Source organism: Clinocottus analis, unplaced genomic scaffold, assembly GCF_023055335.1.
Source record: "Clinocottus analis isolate CAN_PGR_092001 unplaced genomic scaffold, fCliAna1.0.p SCAF_16, whole genome shotgun sequence".
NCBI classification, from domain to species: domain Eukaryota; kingdom Metazoa; phylum Chordata; class Actinopteri; order Perciformes; family Cottidae; genus Clinocottus; species Clinocottus analis.
Window position 1 is genome coordinate 7765402 of NW_027175887.1, and position 18054 is coordinate 7783455.

At 43.5% G+C, this 18054-nt stretch overlaps 2 protein-coding genes across 3 annotated transcripts in view; one reads left to right on the forward strand and one right to left on the reverse strand.

Annotated features, from left to right (window-relative positions):
- notch3 (notch receptor 3) overlaps window positions 1-10827 on the forward strand; it is a 28314-nt gene extending 17487 nt beyond the window's left edge. Inside the window, exons 11-32 of the mRNA XM_068578125.1 lie at window positions 73-306; window positions 481-591; window positions 699-891; window positions 1061-1206; window positions 1519-1752; window positions 1900-2052; window positions 2170-2398; window positions 2524-2725; window positions 2841-2997; window positions 3098-3282; window positions 3404-3536; window positions 3648-4018; window positions 4144-4667; window positions 4763-5089; window positions 5182-5330; window positions 5420-5642; window positions 5750-5840; window positions 5993-6161; window positions 6279-6583; window positions 6702-6849; window positions 6950-7047; window positions 7139-10827. Coding sequence (XP_068434226.1) covers window positions 73-306; window positions 481-591; window positions 699-891; window positions 1061-1206; window positions 1519-1752; window positions 1900-2052; window positions 2170-2398; window positions 2524-2725; window positions 2841-2997; window positions 3098-3282; window positions 3404-3536; window positions 3648-4018; window positions 4144-4667; window positions 4763-5089; window positions 5182-5330; window positions 5420-5642; window positions 5750-5840; window positions 5993-6161; window positions 6279-6583; window positions 6702-6849; window positions 6950-7047; window positions 7139-8638 — 5882 coding nt within the window. The 3' untranslated portion in view covers window positions 8639-10827. The remainder of the gene's footprint in view (window positions 1-72; window positions 307-480; window positions 592-698; window positions 892-1060; window positions 1207-1518; window positions 1753-1899; window positions 2053-2169; window positions 2399-2523; window positions 2726-2840; window positions 2998-3097; window positions 3283-3403; window positions 3537-3647; window positions 4019-4143; window positions 4668-4762; window positions 5090-5181; window positions 5331-5419; window positions 5643-5749; window positions 5841-5992; window positions 6162-6278; window positions 6584-6701; window positions 6850-6949; window positions 7048-7138) is intronic.
- A 1813-nt stretch (window positions 10828-12640) lies between these two features.
- Window positions 12641-14956, reverse strand: zmp:0000001048 (retinol dehydrogenase 8). 2 transcript variants are annotated; one of them, XM_068578824.1, is made up of 7 exons: window positions 14899-14956; window positions 13993-14135; window positions 13735-13896; window positions 13460-13639; window positions 13278-13371; window positions 12977-13160; window positions 12641-12869 (listed from the first exon to the last, which is right to left on the reverse strand). In XM_068578824.1, exons 2-7 carry the CDS (start codon window positions 14087-14089, stop codon window positions 12660-12662), a joined length of 927 nt encoding a protein of 308 aa, XP_068434925.1. In that variant the 5' UTR covers window positions 14090-14135; window positions 14899-14956; the 3' UTR covers window positions 12641-12659. The 2 variants fall into 2 exon arrangements, with proteins under 2 accessions (XP_068434925.1, XP_068434926.1); XM_068578825.1 differs by having other exon boundaries at window positions 13735-13900; window positions 14899-14954.
- Window positions 14957-18054: the final 3098 nt, after the last annotated feature.

An 18054-nucleotide genomic window follows, 5' to 3' on the forward strand; every position in this document is an offset into this window, starting at 1 on the left:
GCATCGCTGCATAAAATGACCAGATAAATGTCTTTACATAAATCAACACTTTATCCTTTATTGCATCTTTAGGTTACGAAGGGACACTCTGCGAGAGCAATATCAACAACTGTCAGCCCGACCCATGCCACCACGGTACTTGCATAGACGGCATTGCCAGCTACACCTGTAACTGTGACGCCGGCTACACAGGCTACCGCTGCGAGAACCAGCTCAATGAGTGCCACAGCAACCCGTGTCAGAACGGGGGCAAGTGTGTCGACCTGGTCAACAAGTACATCTGCCAGTGCCAACATGGAACCTCAGGTGAGAAGAACAGCTCCAAATTGACATTGTCTGACCTCGTTAATTAAAACCTTTCAATTGTTTGTTTTATACAAAATAATTAATTTCCGACAAATTTACGGCAAATGTGGGCTAAATCATGTTGTATGCTCACACATCAATGTTCTAATTTTAAGTTACTCTTTGTCAACACAGGCACAAATTGTGAAATCAATTTTGATGATTGTGCCAGCAACCCATGTGACTACGGCATCTGCAAAGATGGCATAAACCGCTACGACTGTGTTTGCAAACCTGGCTTCACTGGTGAGGCTCTTTGACAATGATGGCACAAATTTGAAATAGAAAAATCCGTCCCTATTGGAAATGTTGAGAAACACACTTCTGATCGTGTCCGACGTCTCTCTCGCCAGGTCCCAAGTGTAATGTGGAGATCGATGAATGTGCATCCAGCCCCTGTAGAAATGGGGGGACGTGTGTGGATGAAGAGAATGGATTTCACTGCCAGTGTCCGGAGGGCTTTAAGCCCCCTTACTGTTACTCCCAAGTGGACGAGTGTGGTAGCAGCCCATGTGTCCATGGGTCATGTAGGGATGACATCAACGGGTATGATTCGTTCAGACTTTGTCTCAGTTTTAAGTGGCATCTTATGTGATATCAAGGAGAAACTTGGCATCAACATCTTGCAAGCTTGTTGCTAATTCTACACGTCACACCTTTTACAAGTAGCATGTGGCATCTTTTTCTATTATTGACTGAACTCCTGTATTTCTAGTTATCGCTGTGACTGTGAGCCAGGATGGGTCGGGAAGAACTGCGACCTGGACAGGAATGATTGTTTGCCGAGTCCCTGCCAGAATGCTGGCACGTGTATCGACCAGCTCAACGGCTTCACCTGCAAATGTCGCCAAGGCTTCAGAGGTAAGTGTGTGGCGTGGTAGCACAACACAGTAACCGCGTCATCAACATCAAAACGTGCAGTACAAAGAGAGAAGTATACACGGACAGCACATGCAGTGAACTTGTAACTGAGTAGCTTATAGACTTAATAGACATTGTTGCTCTAAATAATTCATACCATGTCCTCCATTATTTTCCTCCGCCTGAATGCCAATCGTTTACCTCCCCCTACTGGTGTATTACAAATATGCCAAATTCATTCACCAGAGCTTGACCAAGTCTCAGACTCATCAAAATTCAGTTCTGAAATATGTGTTAATGTCTTCTCTGCAGGTAACCTCTGCCAGGTGAACATCAATGAATGTGCATCCAGTCCCTGTCTGAACAAGGGCACATGTGTGGATGGTGTGGCTAGTTTCACCTGTCTGTGTGAGCTTCCTTACAATGGGCCCACTTGTGCTGAGGTCCTCACCCCTTGTTCCCCGAACCCATGTGCCAACCACGCCCTCTGCACAAACACACCAGACTACTTGGGCTATCAATGTAACTGCCAGTCAGGTTGGCAAGGTAAGCTAATTTTGTATTTATCATCTCACCGCCTCCTCATCTATTGTGAAATAATAGGCCTTATATCTTTAAAAAAAAAATGTTAATGCATAAACACTTATGATCTTGACCCTAAACCTCACTCTGCTCTTCTTTGGCATCTTTCAGGTCAGTTGTGCAATGTGGATGTAAATGAATGCATCTCAAACCCCTGCAAGAACCGTGGCACCTGCACCAACACACTTGGAGGGTTCGTGTGCTCCTGCAGAGCTGGATTTACTGGGCTGACGTGTGAAACAGACTTCAATGATTGTTCTCCAAGTGAGTGGCCACGTAAACCTTGCGTGCTGATGTACAATAATTGTCTGGTTAAGAACAGTATACACTTGGTATTGTGTTGGATAGCAACAAAGTCCTTTTATTCTTTTGTGCCATCAGATCCGTGCCTAAGTGGAGGGTCCTGCACAGATGGTGTGAACTCTTTCTACTGTAGCTGCCTGGCAGGCTTCACTGGGCCCCGCTGTGCTTTAGAGATCAATGAATGCCAGAGCACCCCCTGCAAAAATGGAGGCACGTGCACGGACTATGTTAACTCCTACACTTGCACCTGTAGGCCCGGCTTCACAGGCATCCACTGTGAAACCAACATCCCTGATTGCACTGAAAGGTGAGTGTTTGAGTCATGGAGACATCCCACCACATTGTACTTTCTCAACCTGCTCATATGCACATTTATAGAACTACTGAATATGATAATGAACCTTAAGTCCTTGTGTTCACTCATGTCTGCAGCTCTTGCTTCAATGGAGGAACGTGCACAGATAAAATCAACGGCTATTCTTGTAGCTGCCGCTCCGGCTTCACTGGCTCCCACTGCCAATACGAGGTCAATGAGTGTGACTCCCAGCCGTGCCTCAATGGAGGCATCTGTCAAGATGCCTTGGAGTCCTTCCGTTGCTCTTGCCCCAAGGGTTACACTGGCAACCGCTGCCAGGTACACACACTCAGACTTAACTTGAAAGGTCTTGTAAGGGCCTTGTGTCTTCATGGATTTGTTTTTAGACCAATAAATCCTTAGAATTCTTTCCATTTGCCTCTTGCCTACCCAGACACAAGTCGACTGGTGCAGACGCTCATCTTCCTGCCAAAATGGAGGACGCTGTCGCCAAAAGGATGCTTCCTTCATCTGTGACTGTTCTAACGGCTGGTCCGGACGTTACTGTGACATCTCCAGGGTCTCTTGTGAGACAGCTGCTCGTCACAGAGGTATGTGGACATTATGTCATTTAACTTCTTGGTCAAATGTGTTTGTGTTGTAGCTGAGCAATCAAAATGATTTTTTGTTCTTCCAAATCTTTCTAATCAGGGCTCCAGACAGATGAGCTATGCCACCACGGCGGTCACTGCGTCAACACTGGGAATGCCCACTATTGTAAATGTCCTGCTGACTACACCGGAAGCTATTGCGAAAGCCAAGTGGACCACTGTGAAGACAAACCCTGCCGCAATGGCGCCACCTGCAGGGGATATGTGGGAGGGTATCAGTGTGACGTGAGTACATTTCTTTGAGAATATTGTGTGCTTCTCTGTCTGATTTGAGCAAAGTCAGTGTTCATACAGTGTTTGTCACAGTTGTGGAGATAAAGTAATTGTCATCTCTGTGTCATTACAGTGTATGCCAGGCTTCACAGGACAGAACTGTGAGATAGAGATCAACGAGTGCCAGTCTCATCCTTGCCAGAATGGAGGCACTTGCATTGATCTGGTGGGACATTACATCTGCTCCTGCCCCCCTGGCACACTGGGTATGTGAGCACATATTCAACAGAACCTATGTTTAGTACTAGAGATTACATCACATGGGACTAAAATATACTAAATGTATCGTAGTATTAAATAATTCTCTCTTTTTAAAGGTGTTCTCTGTGAGATCAATGAAGATGACTGTGCTCCACCTCTGAGGCTGCGCAGTGCTCCCCCTAAGTGCCTGAACAATGGCACCTGTGTGGACAAAGTTGGTGGATATCGCTGCAACTGTCCCCCTGGATTCACAGGGGAAAGATGTCAGGGAGACATAAATGAGTGTCTCTCTAACCCTTGCAGTCCTTCCAACAGTCTTGACTGCATCCAGTTGCCTAATGACTACAAATGTGTCTGCAAGCCTGGATTTACAGGCCGAAAGTGTCAGAGCAGGTTTAGTGTGTGCGAGTCTCAGCCTTGTCAGAGCGGAGGAGTCTGTACTGTATCCAGCAGCTCAGTACTGGGATACATTTGCACGTGTCAGCTTGTAAGTACACTTTCACAATACGGATTTAAACGCCTAATTGGATTTTGTAGTTTCCGCATTTGTGTTTTTGTTGTTACTTTATTGAAAGTTCAACATCTAAGTGCATGAATGATGTCTATCCTCAGGGTTATACTGGGCTCAATTGTGAAAGAAGCATGTCCTGTCGGGAGCTCCCCTGCTACAATGGAGGAAGCTGTGCACTCACATTGAGGGGCGTGCGTTGCGCCTGCCTGCCAGGTTATGGTGGGCCCCAGTGTCAGCATCGCAGTAATGAAGGCTGCTCTTCGCAGCCCTGCCGGAATGGAGGGTTGTGCACTGAAGAGACCAGCTTCCCCTTCTTCCACTGCCAGTGTCCCAGTGGCTGGAGCGGTAAACGGTGCGAGCAGGGCACCAGATCCATCGAGGAACCGGCACCCTCGTGCCCTATCGCAGACTGTCATGGCAAAGACAATGACGGTGTTTGCGACAAGGAATGCAACACATTCTTTTGCAGCTGGGACGGCGGTGATTGTTCCCTCGCAGTGAACCCCTGGGCTCGTTGTGCAGACTGTTGGCAGGTCTTCAACAACAGCCAGTGTGATGAGTCCTGCAACAACGTTAACTGTCTGTACGACAACTTTGACTGCAAAAAGAAGGAGAAAGTTTGCAAGTGAGTTAACTTTTACTGGTCACGGGATTCCCCCATTTTTTTCTGTACTGATCTGAAAAAACTTGAGCTGATCCCTCTGTTTGTATTGTTTCCAGTCCGATATATGAAGCCTACTGTATCGACCACTATGCTGATGGAAAGTGTGACCAGGGCTGCAACACAGAGGAGTGTGGCTGGGATGGCTTGGACTGTGCAGGACAAGTCCCAGAAGAACTTGCTGATGGTGTCTTGGTTGTGGTGGTCCTACTGCCTCCGGAGGAGCTTCTCCGCACTAGCACAGCTTTTCTGCAGAAATTAAGTGCCATCCTGCACACTACACTCCGCTTCCGACTGGACAATAATGGAGAAGCCATGATCCGCCCCTACACCCGCAAAGAGGCACGCCTCAAGCGCGAGTTGCAGCCTCATCAGGAAGTCATCGGGTAAGTCAGGCCTACAATATACAAAACAGATTAGGTATTTCCTTTTATATTGTACATTACACTGAACACCTGGCTCTCTGCTGTTCCTCTAGCTCGATAGTGTACCTGGAAATAGACAACCGTCTGTGCTCTCAGCGCTTTGAGGACTGTTTCCCCACAGCGGTCAGCGCTGCAGATTACCTGGGAGCCCTGTCAGCTGTAGAAATGCTCCGCTTTCCTTACCCCCTCAAAGAAGTTCGTGGTGAGTAGCGGTACTCAAAGATCTCAAAATAAACTCGCAAGACAAGTTAGGTACACATGTATGATTTCTACTTTGTCTTCTCATCACAGGTGTACATATTCAGGATGACCCCATACCTCAATGGGGCAAGCTGATGCTGGTGGGGATTGCTTCTCTTTTCCTTTTGGTCATACTTGTGATAGGCATGTTGATTGCTCGTAGAAAGAGAGAACACAGTACTCTTTGGTTCCCGGAGGGCTTCTTCCTCAAGAAGGAACCCAGCAGCAACAAGAACCGCAGGGAGCCCGTTGGCCAGGATGCTCTGGGAATGAAGTAAGTTATTTGTGTGCAAAATGTAACACTAATAATGTAGGTGGGACTAAGTTGCTTCAGCAAATGCTATTTGTGGTTATATTGTTAACATATTAATCTGTACACAGACACATGCCAAAAACCGTAGAGGAATCTCTCCTTGGAGATCACAGCGACCATTGGATGGACTCGGACTGCCCCGAGCCAAAAAGGCTCAAGGTCAGTTCCACACCACCGATACTTTTACAAATGTTTCGCGTCAACTTATGTAAAAGCACAGTAGCGTGTGTATGTACATTTTACAACAACATCTCAGCTGGTAGTTAAACCTGCAGTGACTAAAACATTTTTTTTTCCTTCTGTGAGTTCAGGTTGAGGAGCCCAGTATGCTCTCAGACAGTGAAGACGCAGTGGACAGCAGGCAGTGGACGCAGCATCACCTTGCAGCCGCAGACATCCGTGTGCCTCCCACCATGGCTCTCACCCCACCCCAAGGAGAGTTTGAAAGCGACTGCATGGATGTTAACGTCCGAGGCCCAGGTTAGTAGAGAAATAATCTAAGTTTTCACATCGTAACTCAGGTTTGCAGGTTTTCTATTCTGTCTTTGTATTATCTGACACAAACTCATCCTTGCCTGTTTTCTCATCTCCTCCTAGATGGTTTTACACCTCTGATGCTCGCATCATTCTGTGGAGGCGGCTTGGAGCCCGAGATAGCAGAGGAGGAGGAGAGTGAGGAGTGTTCAGCCAACATCATCTCTGACCTAATCTATCAGGGAGCTTCTCTTGCTGCCCAAACGGACCGCACTGGTGAGACAGCGCTCCACCTGGCTGCTCGCTACGCCCGTGCTGATGCTGCGAAGAGGCTGCTGGATGCCGGCGCCGATGCCAACGCTCAGGATAACACAGGACGTTCACCGCTACATGCTGCAGTGGCTGCGGATGCACAGGGTGTCTTCCAGGTAAAGAAACGTCAACATGTACTGTTTATCGGCCACATCAGGTGTAGGAATGCCGATTACTGATTGTAGCACGTGTATTGTATAAATCATAATGTCAAATCCAACCTTTTCCATCTAGATTCTGATCCGAAATCGCGCGACCGATCTTGACTCCCGTATGTATGATGGCTCAACTGCACTGATCCTGGCAGCACGGCTGGCAGTGGAGGGTATGGTAGAGGAGCTCATCACTTGTCATGCTGATGTCAATGCAGTAGATGAATTGGGTAAGTGTGAGCACATTTTAACTCTCTGTTCCTTAGAGTTTTGTGATAATATTCACTGGAACGATAGATGTGTAATCTCATTGTTTGTTGGTTATTGAAGGTAAATCTTCCTTGCACTGGGCTGCTGCCGTGAACAACGTGGAGGCCACTGTCGCCCTGCTGAAGAATAGCGCAAACAAAGACATGCAAGATCTGAAGGTACGACTTCCCTTGCGACTTTTGCAGCAGCGTGACTTAAAAACAGAGAATGTTTGTATCTAACACAGCCTCTGCTTGTTTTTATTTCCAGGAGGAGACCCCTCTGTTCCTTGCGGCTCGTGAGGGCAGCTGTGAGGCTGTGAAAGTGCTGCTGGCTCACTTTGCAAACAGAGAGATCACAGACCATATGGACCGGTTGCCAAGGGACATTGCTCAGGAGCGTATGCACCACGACATCGTACAGCTTCTTGACGAGTACAACACAGTGAGGAGTCCCCAGGGCCATGGAGGGGTTGGACACCACATGAGTGGAGTACACACTTTGTCTCCACTCATGTGCCCTCCCAGCGCATTCCTGCCTAGTCTGAAGAACACCCCGCAGGGAAAGAAGAACCGTCGGCCTGGGGCCAAGGGTTCAACCCTGGGAGGCCAACATGCTGCCAGTCTGAAGGAGTCAGTCAAGGCCCGTAATAAGAAGCTGACCTTGGACATGCAGAGTGCCTTACTGGAGAGCTCAGTTACCCTGTCGCCAGTCGACTCACTGGACTCGCCCCACGGGGGAGCTAGCAATGCTGGCTACATAACCAACCCCACTTCCCCTGTGGCCATGCAGTCACCAGGGCTCTACCACTCCTCCATGTCTGTCCCAAACACCCCAATGGTACACAGTAGCATGTTGGAGGGAGGTGGCCCCTTTGCTGTGTCTCTAGCGCAACTCAATGACCTGGGAGTGGGAGGAATGTCTTTGCAGGGACGCGTCATGGCTTCAGATGTCAACCACGGCTATGTGCTGAGTTCAGGCCAGATGGGGCTCAACATGGGCTTGGTCAGTCCTGTCAGTGTACCTTTTGACTGGCACAGCCGGATGGCCGCCTCCCAGTGTGGTCAGCAGGTGGTCAATCTTGTGCAGAATAGCCAAACGGGCATGCATCCACAGAGCCCTGCCATGCAGCAGCAGAACATGCTAATGCACCAGCAGCTCTACCGTAATGCCATGCTGCAGCCCACACCCGTTACCTCCACCCCTACGATTAGCCCGGTCAAGATGCCCTCCATTGCTGAGCAGCAGCAGCAACAACAACAGCAGCAGCAGCAGCAGCAGCAGCTCCTCAACCACACCATCAACAGCCAGCAGAGCATGACCCGCATGGGCACCTCCACCCCACCGACACCCCAGACCTCCCAGCCCCCACCATCCTTCTTCCAGCAGCAGCAGATGCCTCCGCAACCTTCTCAGCCTCAGCCTCCTGCTCAGCCTCCACAGGCAGCCACGCCAGCAGCTCAGCCCTCTCAGGCTGTGCCGTCCCAGCCAAGTAGCAGCACGGCAGGAACGGAGGATTACCCAACCCCTCCTTCTCAGCACAGCTACTCATCCGCACTAGATGCCACGCCCAAGCATTACCTCCATTTACCGAGTGAGCACCCCTACCTGACCCCCTCCCCTGAGTCCCCGGAGCCCTGGTCTAGCCCCTCTCCTCACTGTGTCTCTGATTGGTCAGATTCCACACCCAGCCCAGCAGTTGCTGGCCCCGCCCAGACCCAAATTACTCAAATCCCAGAGGCCAATGGCAAGATGCAGGTGTTTGCATGAAGATCTCACGGCCCCTGCTTGAAAAGGGACCTGGGGTGAAATAATTGGTGGACTGGCTTTTAGGCCCGTCTGTTTATGTGTGTCAACCTGTTTCCAAGATTTTCATTGGATTTGGATTGACTGTGATTCTCACGAGGACCGTCTGCTAGTGATTTTGCAGAGAAAAAAAAAGTAAAGGGAAATGTGTGTTGTCTGAAAAACAGCAGACAAATTAATGAAGTAATTCTGTCACAGATGGACTTGTTTTTTATTATAAAAAAAGTATATGAAGAAAACCAAGTCTTTCATTTCAAAGACTTAGGGATGCTCTCCTGGAAACTAACAAACGTTTAAAAAGTAGATAAGAGAAAAAAAAAGTACAATGTTGAAGGGAATTCATTTATTTTTATTTATTGTTTTTATCTCTCTTGAATTGCTTTTTTTTAAGGTGTTTTCACCCTCTTTCTGTCCTAGCTTCTCACATAATGTACCACTCCTTCCTATTTTATACGGACCGCCAACATTTCTATTTAGCCAGTGCGGCAAATGATGGAAAAGGAATATAATTCATCATTCAGACCAGTTAACAGACAGAAAGAGGCATTTTCACCTCTCTTAACTGATATTTATTTAGGCCAACAACAACTGGTAAAGATGAGAAACTGGTTCTAGCAGATATATATATTAAGAGATGCTCAGCAGTAGTGGTATGTTCTGATTTGATTGATTTGTGGTTATTGATTACTTTCCATGTGAGTATTATGAATAAGAATGTAGATGAGTGTCTCTGAAGCACTTCAAGTGACCAGCCTCAAAGGGCAAGTGTGGGTCAAATACAACATTTAACTGCAATGGATATTTATAATATATGTGTGGCATTAAATCTGTGGTAATTTTCCCTATGAACTTTCAAAATAAATTGGCAGACTAAAGGTTTAGGTGTAATGCTCCAATTTACAATGTTACTCTACAGGAATCTTACCTCCAGTTCTACTGTTAGCCCTGATACAAGTATTGTTTTGCCTTTTTAAAATCAGCCTCTCACTGCCTTTTTTTTCTAGAATTTTGTTTTGTTGTTCAATTTGTTTTATACTCTGTATATTTGTGAAAACCGTGGATACCGTTTGTTTAACATCACTTCGGATGTACTAAGCTATGCTCAACAGCTGCTATTTTATCTCACTCTTCCCTGCAAGCATTCCTCTATTTTGCCCGTCTTGTTGAATATGGCCGCTGCCGCTCAGCGGCATCCGACACGGGAGTCGAACCGTTGGACAGACAGGTAGAAGTTAAATTTGTCTTCGTCCTTCACTGGACTAAATGGAAACATTCCTGGACTATCTGCGGCAGTTGAGGTCTCGCTGACACTCTGACCTTGTCTCCGGTATTGTGGTGGAGTCGTGGTCACGGGGTGTGGCTGCTGGGCTGTGACTGCTGATGCCCTGTCACTCCTCAGGGAGGTGTTTTATGGCATGCAGTGGGACCGTTCCCCTGCATCTACAGTGGCTCCCAGTCCAGGGGCAGCGGAGATGCATCTTAAGATGATTGTTAGGAGGGACTGAAAGGAAGGAACACTACTATGTAGTGCTGCACCCTTAAGCTTTTTACAAAATTCTGAGCTGACTTTCCCAGTCGTCCAGCGAACACCTTGTGTAATATTTGACCAACTCATCACCCCCACATGGCCTGCGATGAGTGTTTAGGATAAAGGTCATCCTCTCCTTGACATACTGTGGACATTTCAGCATTAAGTCAGTTGATCATAGTAAGATTTTTGAGAAAGTAACCATTGCATTTTCATCTTGTGACATCCTGAACAGAAATTAGTAGGCCTGGGCCACCACTCTTAGCTTTTTGTGGTGACCTAACACTGCCCCTAGTTGTGTCATAGAGTTTATCTTTCATTCATTTTTGTATCCTGTTCACTATAGACCCAGGTACTGTTTTGATCAGACCTGGGAAACATGTTGTTGTTCACAGTCCAGTTCACATTTTACTTAAAAAACTGTGTTTGTCTGTTTTTTATTTTTATATATAACTGGTCTTTCAATTTTCCTACCAGGTCGCACTAAGTGTTTTGTACATTTCAACCTCCCAACTTCTGTTTGTAAATATGTTTGTTCTGGGTAGATCTTTGCTTGAGAAGTCTTTTGTTTCTGAAATGTATGTACTAAAAAGGACAAAAATAAAATGTACTTCATTTAGCATTATTTGAAGCTGAGGCTGTGACTGATATTTTATTGGTCTTGTGTTATTAGAACAGTCATAGATATTTTCTATCATTATTAATTGCTATACTTGTTTAAAAGTAGTTCAAAATCACTGTACATAATCCTTTCTACAGTTTTTCTTTCTACAGTCAGAAATTGTAAAGTTACTTATAATAAAAACTGTAGGGAACTACATTTTTTGTGTCCTGGTTTTCAGTGATCATTTCATATTTGAAAGGAGGATATTCATTAATTCAGGACCTCATAATCATAATCATTAAAATAAAACTGAAAATCCAGTTACCTAAAATTAATTATTTAACAGTTGTAGAGTCTCTTATAGTTACAATTTCTGTTCAATAAAAATCAAAGAGTAAAGACTGTCTTTGAGACTCCTGTTAAATAATACATAGTAATCAGAGATTGTGGTATTGAACTGCATTATATTATAAATGACATTATGTTTGCACACTGACACAAGCTACAGCCGAAACAAATGGCCAACATGATGAGTGATCTCTGATCGCTGCATCGGCAAGGTTTACATTAAATATTCTCAATCGTAGTATCAGTTGCAGGATTATTGATATATGATATTATGTCTATGTCCACCCAATATATTTTAAACAGTTTAAAATACGGTCAAACAGAGTGGTTACAGTGACCACAAGCCATTCTTGTCCACATACTGCTTTCTGAATAAGGACAGATTGAGATCTTTCATCTTATATTTGGCTGCTATTTTCTTCAAGTTTAGTTTGCTGTAAATGTGGCACAGAAGATAACATCCACATTCGGTCAACTATGGGACCAAACTGTGAGAAAAGGTAGTGCTACTTCATTAAAGTAATAATATATAATATGTTCAAATATAACAACATCAAGCAAATAGAGCTCTGAGTGAGTTTATTGTTTTTCTGCAAACTGATTAAACGTCAATGTTTCAATTTGGCCACCAGGTGGCGAAAAACAGCCAGAGCACGATGTTGCTCCCAACAATGAAAGTCAGCCTAACTTGACTAATGAAATATCGGTTGACTCCTTAACACTCAATCTGATTTTCTGCCGGCACAAATTCAATCTGTCTTGTGTAAATATGATGTCATGTTCTCGCTGTAATCACAGCAACATAAATACAACTGGTACTGTTGTAGTATTGTCGCTTGTTGATCTTTAACTCAGGCTACTTTCAACAAGTGATGCTGAAATGAAGCTTCATAAACTGAGGAATTGGTCCCCAAAAGAGTAATTCTGTATTTTGTCTCTTGAATAAAAGCAGGAGGAGCAACGTTGTGAGTAACTCAAACTGAAGAGTGGCAGTGGTTTAATTGCAGTTAGTTTTGTCTAACTGCAATCTCCTAATGCGACATTGTGTTTCTTTCTCCTAAAAGTGAGGGTAGCAATAGCGATGCTGTTATCAATTACACAGGATTGTATTCCCCCTAAAATGGTTGTGGGGACGAGAGCCTACTCTGGATGACGCCTGCTTGTCTGATGTATTGTCGACTGATATCCACGATTTGTTTTCACTTGTATAATACAATTCTTCATTGTTAGAATCATTAAAGTAGTACTTACTTATATACCACATTGTTGTTATTATAGTGTTTGCCTCTGCAAAAAAAGAAAGGTCTACGAATACTTACAGTACAGGAGTAATTCACATTATTTTTAGAGTTAATGTGCAGTTTACAGACAACATCCTACATTACACCACAGTTGGATTGTGTACGTCAAAGACTGTGACAAGTCGTAGCCACCGCAGTCAATCACTGTCTCCTTAAGAACAATGTTACATTACAAACAGTCCATGGAAGCTGACAGAATCTTCTTTATTTCTTCCCGGCCCTCCTGTGCAGCAGGCGCAGCATCCCGAGAGCAGCATCGAACACGCGGTGGTGTTTGAAGATCATCTTGTAGAAGGCGTCCAGAGGCAGTCGGCCGGTCGGATCTGCATGCTTCAGGGCTGTCATGGGCATGTACAGGCGGTTGGTCTGGTGGCGCAGGGGAGGCTCCTTGGCTGTGATCACTTTAAACGTTTGCTAGAAAACAAACAGAACGACATCACCGCTGAACACTGCATGTCCCCTGAAATGTTTTTTTATTGTTGGCGACCTTTTGAACTTCAATGGAAATTAGCATCACTTGCCTCAGCCACTTCCTCTGGTGTCTGGCCTAATGAGGCGAAGACCTTCATGGAGTATGGCAGGTAGATTTCTCGGAAGATTTTGGCGGTCTCCTCGTCCGTTCCCGATAGATCCATCTTCTCTGCGTCCTCATACACTTTTCTTTCAAACGCTGTCACCACAGGGCCGGGTTCCACCAGAGTTGTCCTTGTGACAGAGATATAAATAAAATTTAAAAAATGCATTTTGGACCACTGTTGCCTTCCACTTGAATTGTTGGTTGACTGCATGAAACATGAAACATGTTTCAGGTCATGTAATCACTTGATGTTAAACTTCATTGCTTGCACTGCCAGACTTTCACAAAATCCCTCCACTGCAAATTTGGAGGCCGAGTACACGTCATTGAACAGAAGCCCTGTGTAGGAACACAAGGAAACATGTTACTGTAACTCTCTTTTAATCGTCAGCGTCTTCTGTGATATGACTGACGCGAACAAACGCACCCTGTATTCCCATGACACTGCTCATCACCACGATATGGCCGCTCTTCCTCCGCTTCATGTCAGGTAGCAGCTCTCTCACCAGCCGGGCCAGGCCAAAGAAGTTTGTGTCAAAGAGCTCCTTCATTGCGTCGATACTTTGGCACTCCAGTGGCCCGATCATGCCGACGCCAGCGTTGTTCACTACAGCAGTGGAGTATTCGACGTCATCCCATGCTTGTGGAGAGATCTTTAAAGCACTTAGAACGTGTCTAGGATGCAAATGAGAGATGGCCTACCAAGAACATCCACCCGTCTGTCCGGCAGGCTGTCAACACACGCTTTGATGGAGGCTTCACAACAGGCATCCAACTGTTTGATTTCCAGGGTTTTGTTTAAGGAGTCACCTGCCGCTTTCTCCAAGGGGCCCCGTTTCCCAAGATCCCTCATTGTGGCAACCACTGCCTCAGATTAACAACGAATAGACAGGAAGTAAGTAGCATGTAGTTATATATATATATCAAGTCTGTTCTGGTTGAGGACAGTGAATGGCTGACCTCTAAAGCGTCTGAGCTCATCCTTGGCCAGCCGCGCAGCCACAGCCAAGCCGATGCCAGACGAGCACCCGGTCACCAGCACCCTCCTGGCTCCCATGGCCGTTTGACCTCTTGACTTCAAAGCTGAAAAGGATCCTGCTGCCCTGTCGGGGAAATTTAATGAAAGGAAAATCCTCCCAGTATTATGTCGTCATCCCCATTTTGTACAATACAGATGTTATTTTGTGATTCAGTGTTGTAATCCACTTACACCAGGGTGCCATGCGTGTATCTAACGAAGTTATTGATTTATTTATTTGCTGTTGCAAAATACCCAGAAGATGATGTGAGAGAGTAATGTTTAAAAAGCACAGTAACAACAAGAGTCCAGTCAATAAAAGAAAAACATAACATTCCCCTGAATAACAAGTCGACGTAAGATGATATGCCTGATGTTTTGATTTGGAAATGCACCACCTATTAAGCCACTTTGGTATTTGTTCAAAGATTATATTCGCTCTGATCTTATTAATGTATCCTGGAATGTGTAGCTGCCTACAATTGCAAGATTAACATCTACAGTCTACAGAGGCCCTGCATTCTCACTCAAAGCTGTAACAGGTATTACAGTGAGTATGTGAAATGGCATGGCACAACATGATAATAGAATTATATACACAAACACACATTATACACACACACACACACACACACACACACACACACACATATATATATATATATATATATATATATATATATATATATATATATATATATATATATATATATACATACATACATACATACATACATACATATATATATATATATATATATATATATATATATATATATATATATATATATATATATATATATATATATATATATATATAATGACATGCAATGAATGCAAATACTTACACCACAAGGGATGAAATATAGACTAGATTATTTTTAACTCCTAGGACGAGTTAACCTCAACCAAGTGCAGAGTCGGACGCCTGTTCCCGCGTGGAGGAGTTGTTCTACCAACCTGTAGCGTGGAGCGTCCTCAACCGCGACAGAGATGGGAAAGAACAACTATGTTCCCCCTCACCCACCGGGTCGACGTATGACGTCACTGCGCGCGTGGGAGGAGGTCTAAACCACAACGGGACAGGCGGCGAAATAAGCTCCGCGATTACCTAAATGGGTCACGCAGGGCGAATCAGTGTGTGGGAGTTGTAGTTCTTCCGGTGATTACCGTGAAAAGGGCAGCACATCTCATCACGTGAAACGTTGTTTGCCACATTATCACTGTGTTATGTTGTGGGTTCAACTTTTGATTACAGAAAGTAATCTTATATACCTTAGTCACAGAATAAATTAGAGAACTGTGAGTTGATTATAAGTAGTAGCAGTATTACAGAAAAATATGCCTGTTCTATACATTTCTATAAACATGTACCTTTAATTAAGTCATATAGTAATATGGTGCTTTTTGCAATAAATAGTTTTATAATTTCTTATTTAATTCTTCCATCATATATTCCTGTTCCCTGTGCAGGTTTCCATGATTTGATGATAAAGTACAATACTGTAATACAAATAAGATTAACATTAGTGCTTAAAGTTGTATTATTGTCTTCAACCCTCGTCAAGAATTGGATTGTTTCAACTTGGACTCTTCATTTTGAAAGTATCTTATTATCACTGTATAGCTCGATGAATTGAATGTGTTGCAGTTCTTCACTGTGACCACTAGATGGGAGTGAAGTACATTTATTAGCTGTCAACCATCAACTCCATCTAGCGACAATGAACAGAATACTAACGTTTACAAAAAATAAAAGTTAATATGTTCAATCTTACACACACACACACACACACACACACACAGACACACACACACACACACACACACACACACACACACACACACACACACACACACACACACCTCAGGTGATTGTTATCGGAAGCTGTCTCTATCCTACGCTCATGTGTGTCCCTACATGAACCTTACCTTTCAGACTAAACAATGCTTCATATCTTTTCATTTTCTACCTAAATAAACCTTTCCGCTCACTCACTTTACACTGTGAGCACAAAAAGTTGGTGACTGATGAGGCTCTGGACCAAATTTAGCGATACATTTTCACTAGTCTGAGACACCGTTTACAGCTTGAAAAGGTGTTCAATAAAATATGGTGATGATTCATATTTTGTGTGTTTATGTAAGAGCAGTTAAAACAGACCGGTCGGGAACACTAAAGTAAGGGGGAGTAACAAAAATGACAGGAGGGTAAATAAGTCTTAGTTGAGCATTTAGAAAAAAAATCATAGTATTATATTAAAAAAAAAGTACAAAAAAGCACAGAAAATTCATGGAATAGTATTTCTATAAAGGTAGATATTGAAGATGTTGAAATAAAACTAAGTAAAGTATATTAAAAAAAAAAGTAATAGTATAGTTTGTTGAAAAAATAAAGTATTAAATGAGCCACAATATTTGATAAGGTAAAAAGTCAGTAGTAATAGTATATCAAAAAAATACATAAAAAGTCGGCAATGTTAGATTTTCCAAAAAAACTAACGTATTGTAATCACAAAATGTGTTAGACATGTTCTAGTATAGTAAGTCAAAATATAAATAAAGCTCATCGTTTAATGTCACAAAATATGTCATAGTATAGCATGTCATAAAAAAGTAATTAAAAGTCATGCATGTACGCATATAATTCAAATAAGTCATTAACAGTCACATTCTTTCACAAAATCATTACATTTCAGTATTCAATTAGATTTTAATTGGTAAAACTTTCTTCCCACGTATGGCCTGATTGTGCACTAATCTGCTTTCATCTGTCTGGGTGAAATTGTATCTCATGTTTCGTGGTTGAATACATTTTTCTGAAATTGGAACCATCTCCACAGAATTGTGGCTCCCCTCGAACAAAACGCGGTGTCATGTGATCTTTGCTAACAAAAGGTATGTAAGAACTTCTCTTGTGACATGATTCTCACCTAGTAAGGCCATCATTTATGTTCAAGCAACTTATTTGTTTCTGCATGCCACAGGTGGGACAGGATGTACAGAACAACGTGGTGGTATGGGAACTGAATACGTTTCATTGATGTCCAGAGAAACTTGAGCCACCACCTCACCTTACGTTTTGTCAAAATGTATACCATCTGATGTTTGGTACTCAGGTGGCCTGATGGTTTGATGGTTATACAACTTTTAAAGAGTGAATCCTTATTGGTTATCCACCTATTCTGATAATAAGATTATAGATGCACAATAGAAGAGAAATCAAGTCACATGGAATTATACTTGCAAGTGACAAAAGTAAAACAAAAAAGGGGACCGTTGGAGTATTTTGCTTATTGATTGGCAATTCTCTTTTCTATCAGGTATCGTACTTTAATTGGTAAATCTGTAAAGTGAAATGGAATTCAATAAATCTGCTTGGTCTTCAATTTAAGTGTATAATAAGTGTCAACAAATACAGACAACTTTGTTTTTCTTAGATCACACTGCAGCCAGCCAGATTAGAAAGGCCTGCGTCTCGTCTATGCACCTCTTCTGAATCATGTTGCACACAAACACAAAACTTAACATACTGACTTTAAAACAGCTGACCTGTAGATGATGTTGGTAAAAGTCAATGAAAAGATACAGCAACACATCTTTAGCCATCTCAACCAAAACTGAGTATTGAATGTTGTGTCTTAGTTGAAGTGCTGTTTCTTTGAATTGTGTTAAACTACGTGTATCTGACATTGTGTCGACCTCCTGGCACAGAGTAGTCCAAACTGGATCTCTTTAGGATCATCTATATTAAAGAGATATCAGAAGTTACAAAATAAGAAAAAAAACATGTGTCTCTGTGTTTGTTATATAATTGTTAAGTACTGCTTTTGGTTCCCATTGGTCTGTCTGGTTTGTATTGTGTGTCCAGGGAGTGGCCAGTTTTTCTTTCATAACCAGACTTGGAATAAATAGTTGCTGTGGACCAGACTGCAAAGATAACATTTTTGAAAACACTGAACGCAACCATCTGCCACAATGTAAGTACAATTTTATGGTTAACA

Bases quoted from the DNA above. Each gene is read 5' to 3' on its own strand.
- zmp:0000001048 (XM_068578824.1), bottom strand. From the start codon at position 14,089: ATGGGAGCCAGGAGGGTGCTGGTGACCGGGTGCTCGTCTGGCATCGGC. The intron at 13,897-13,992 runs GTCAGCCATTCA...AATCTGAGGCAG, and splicing joins TGAGCTCAGACGCTTTAGAG to TGGTTGCCACAATGAGGGAT. The intron at 13,640-13,734 runs GTAGGCCATCTC...CCACTGCTGTAG, and splicing joins CAGACGGGTGGATGTTCTTG to TGAACAACGCTGGCGTCGGC.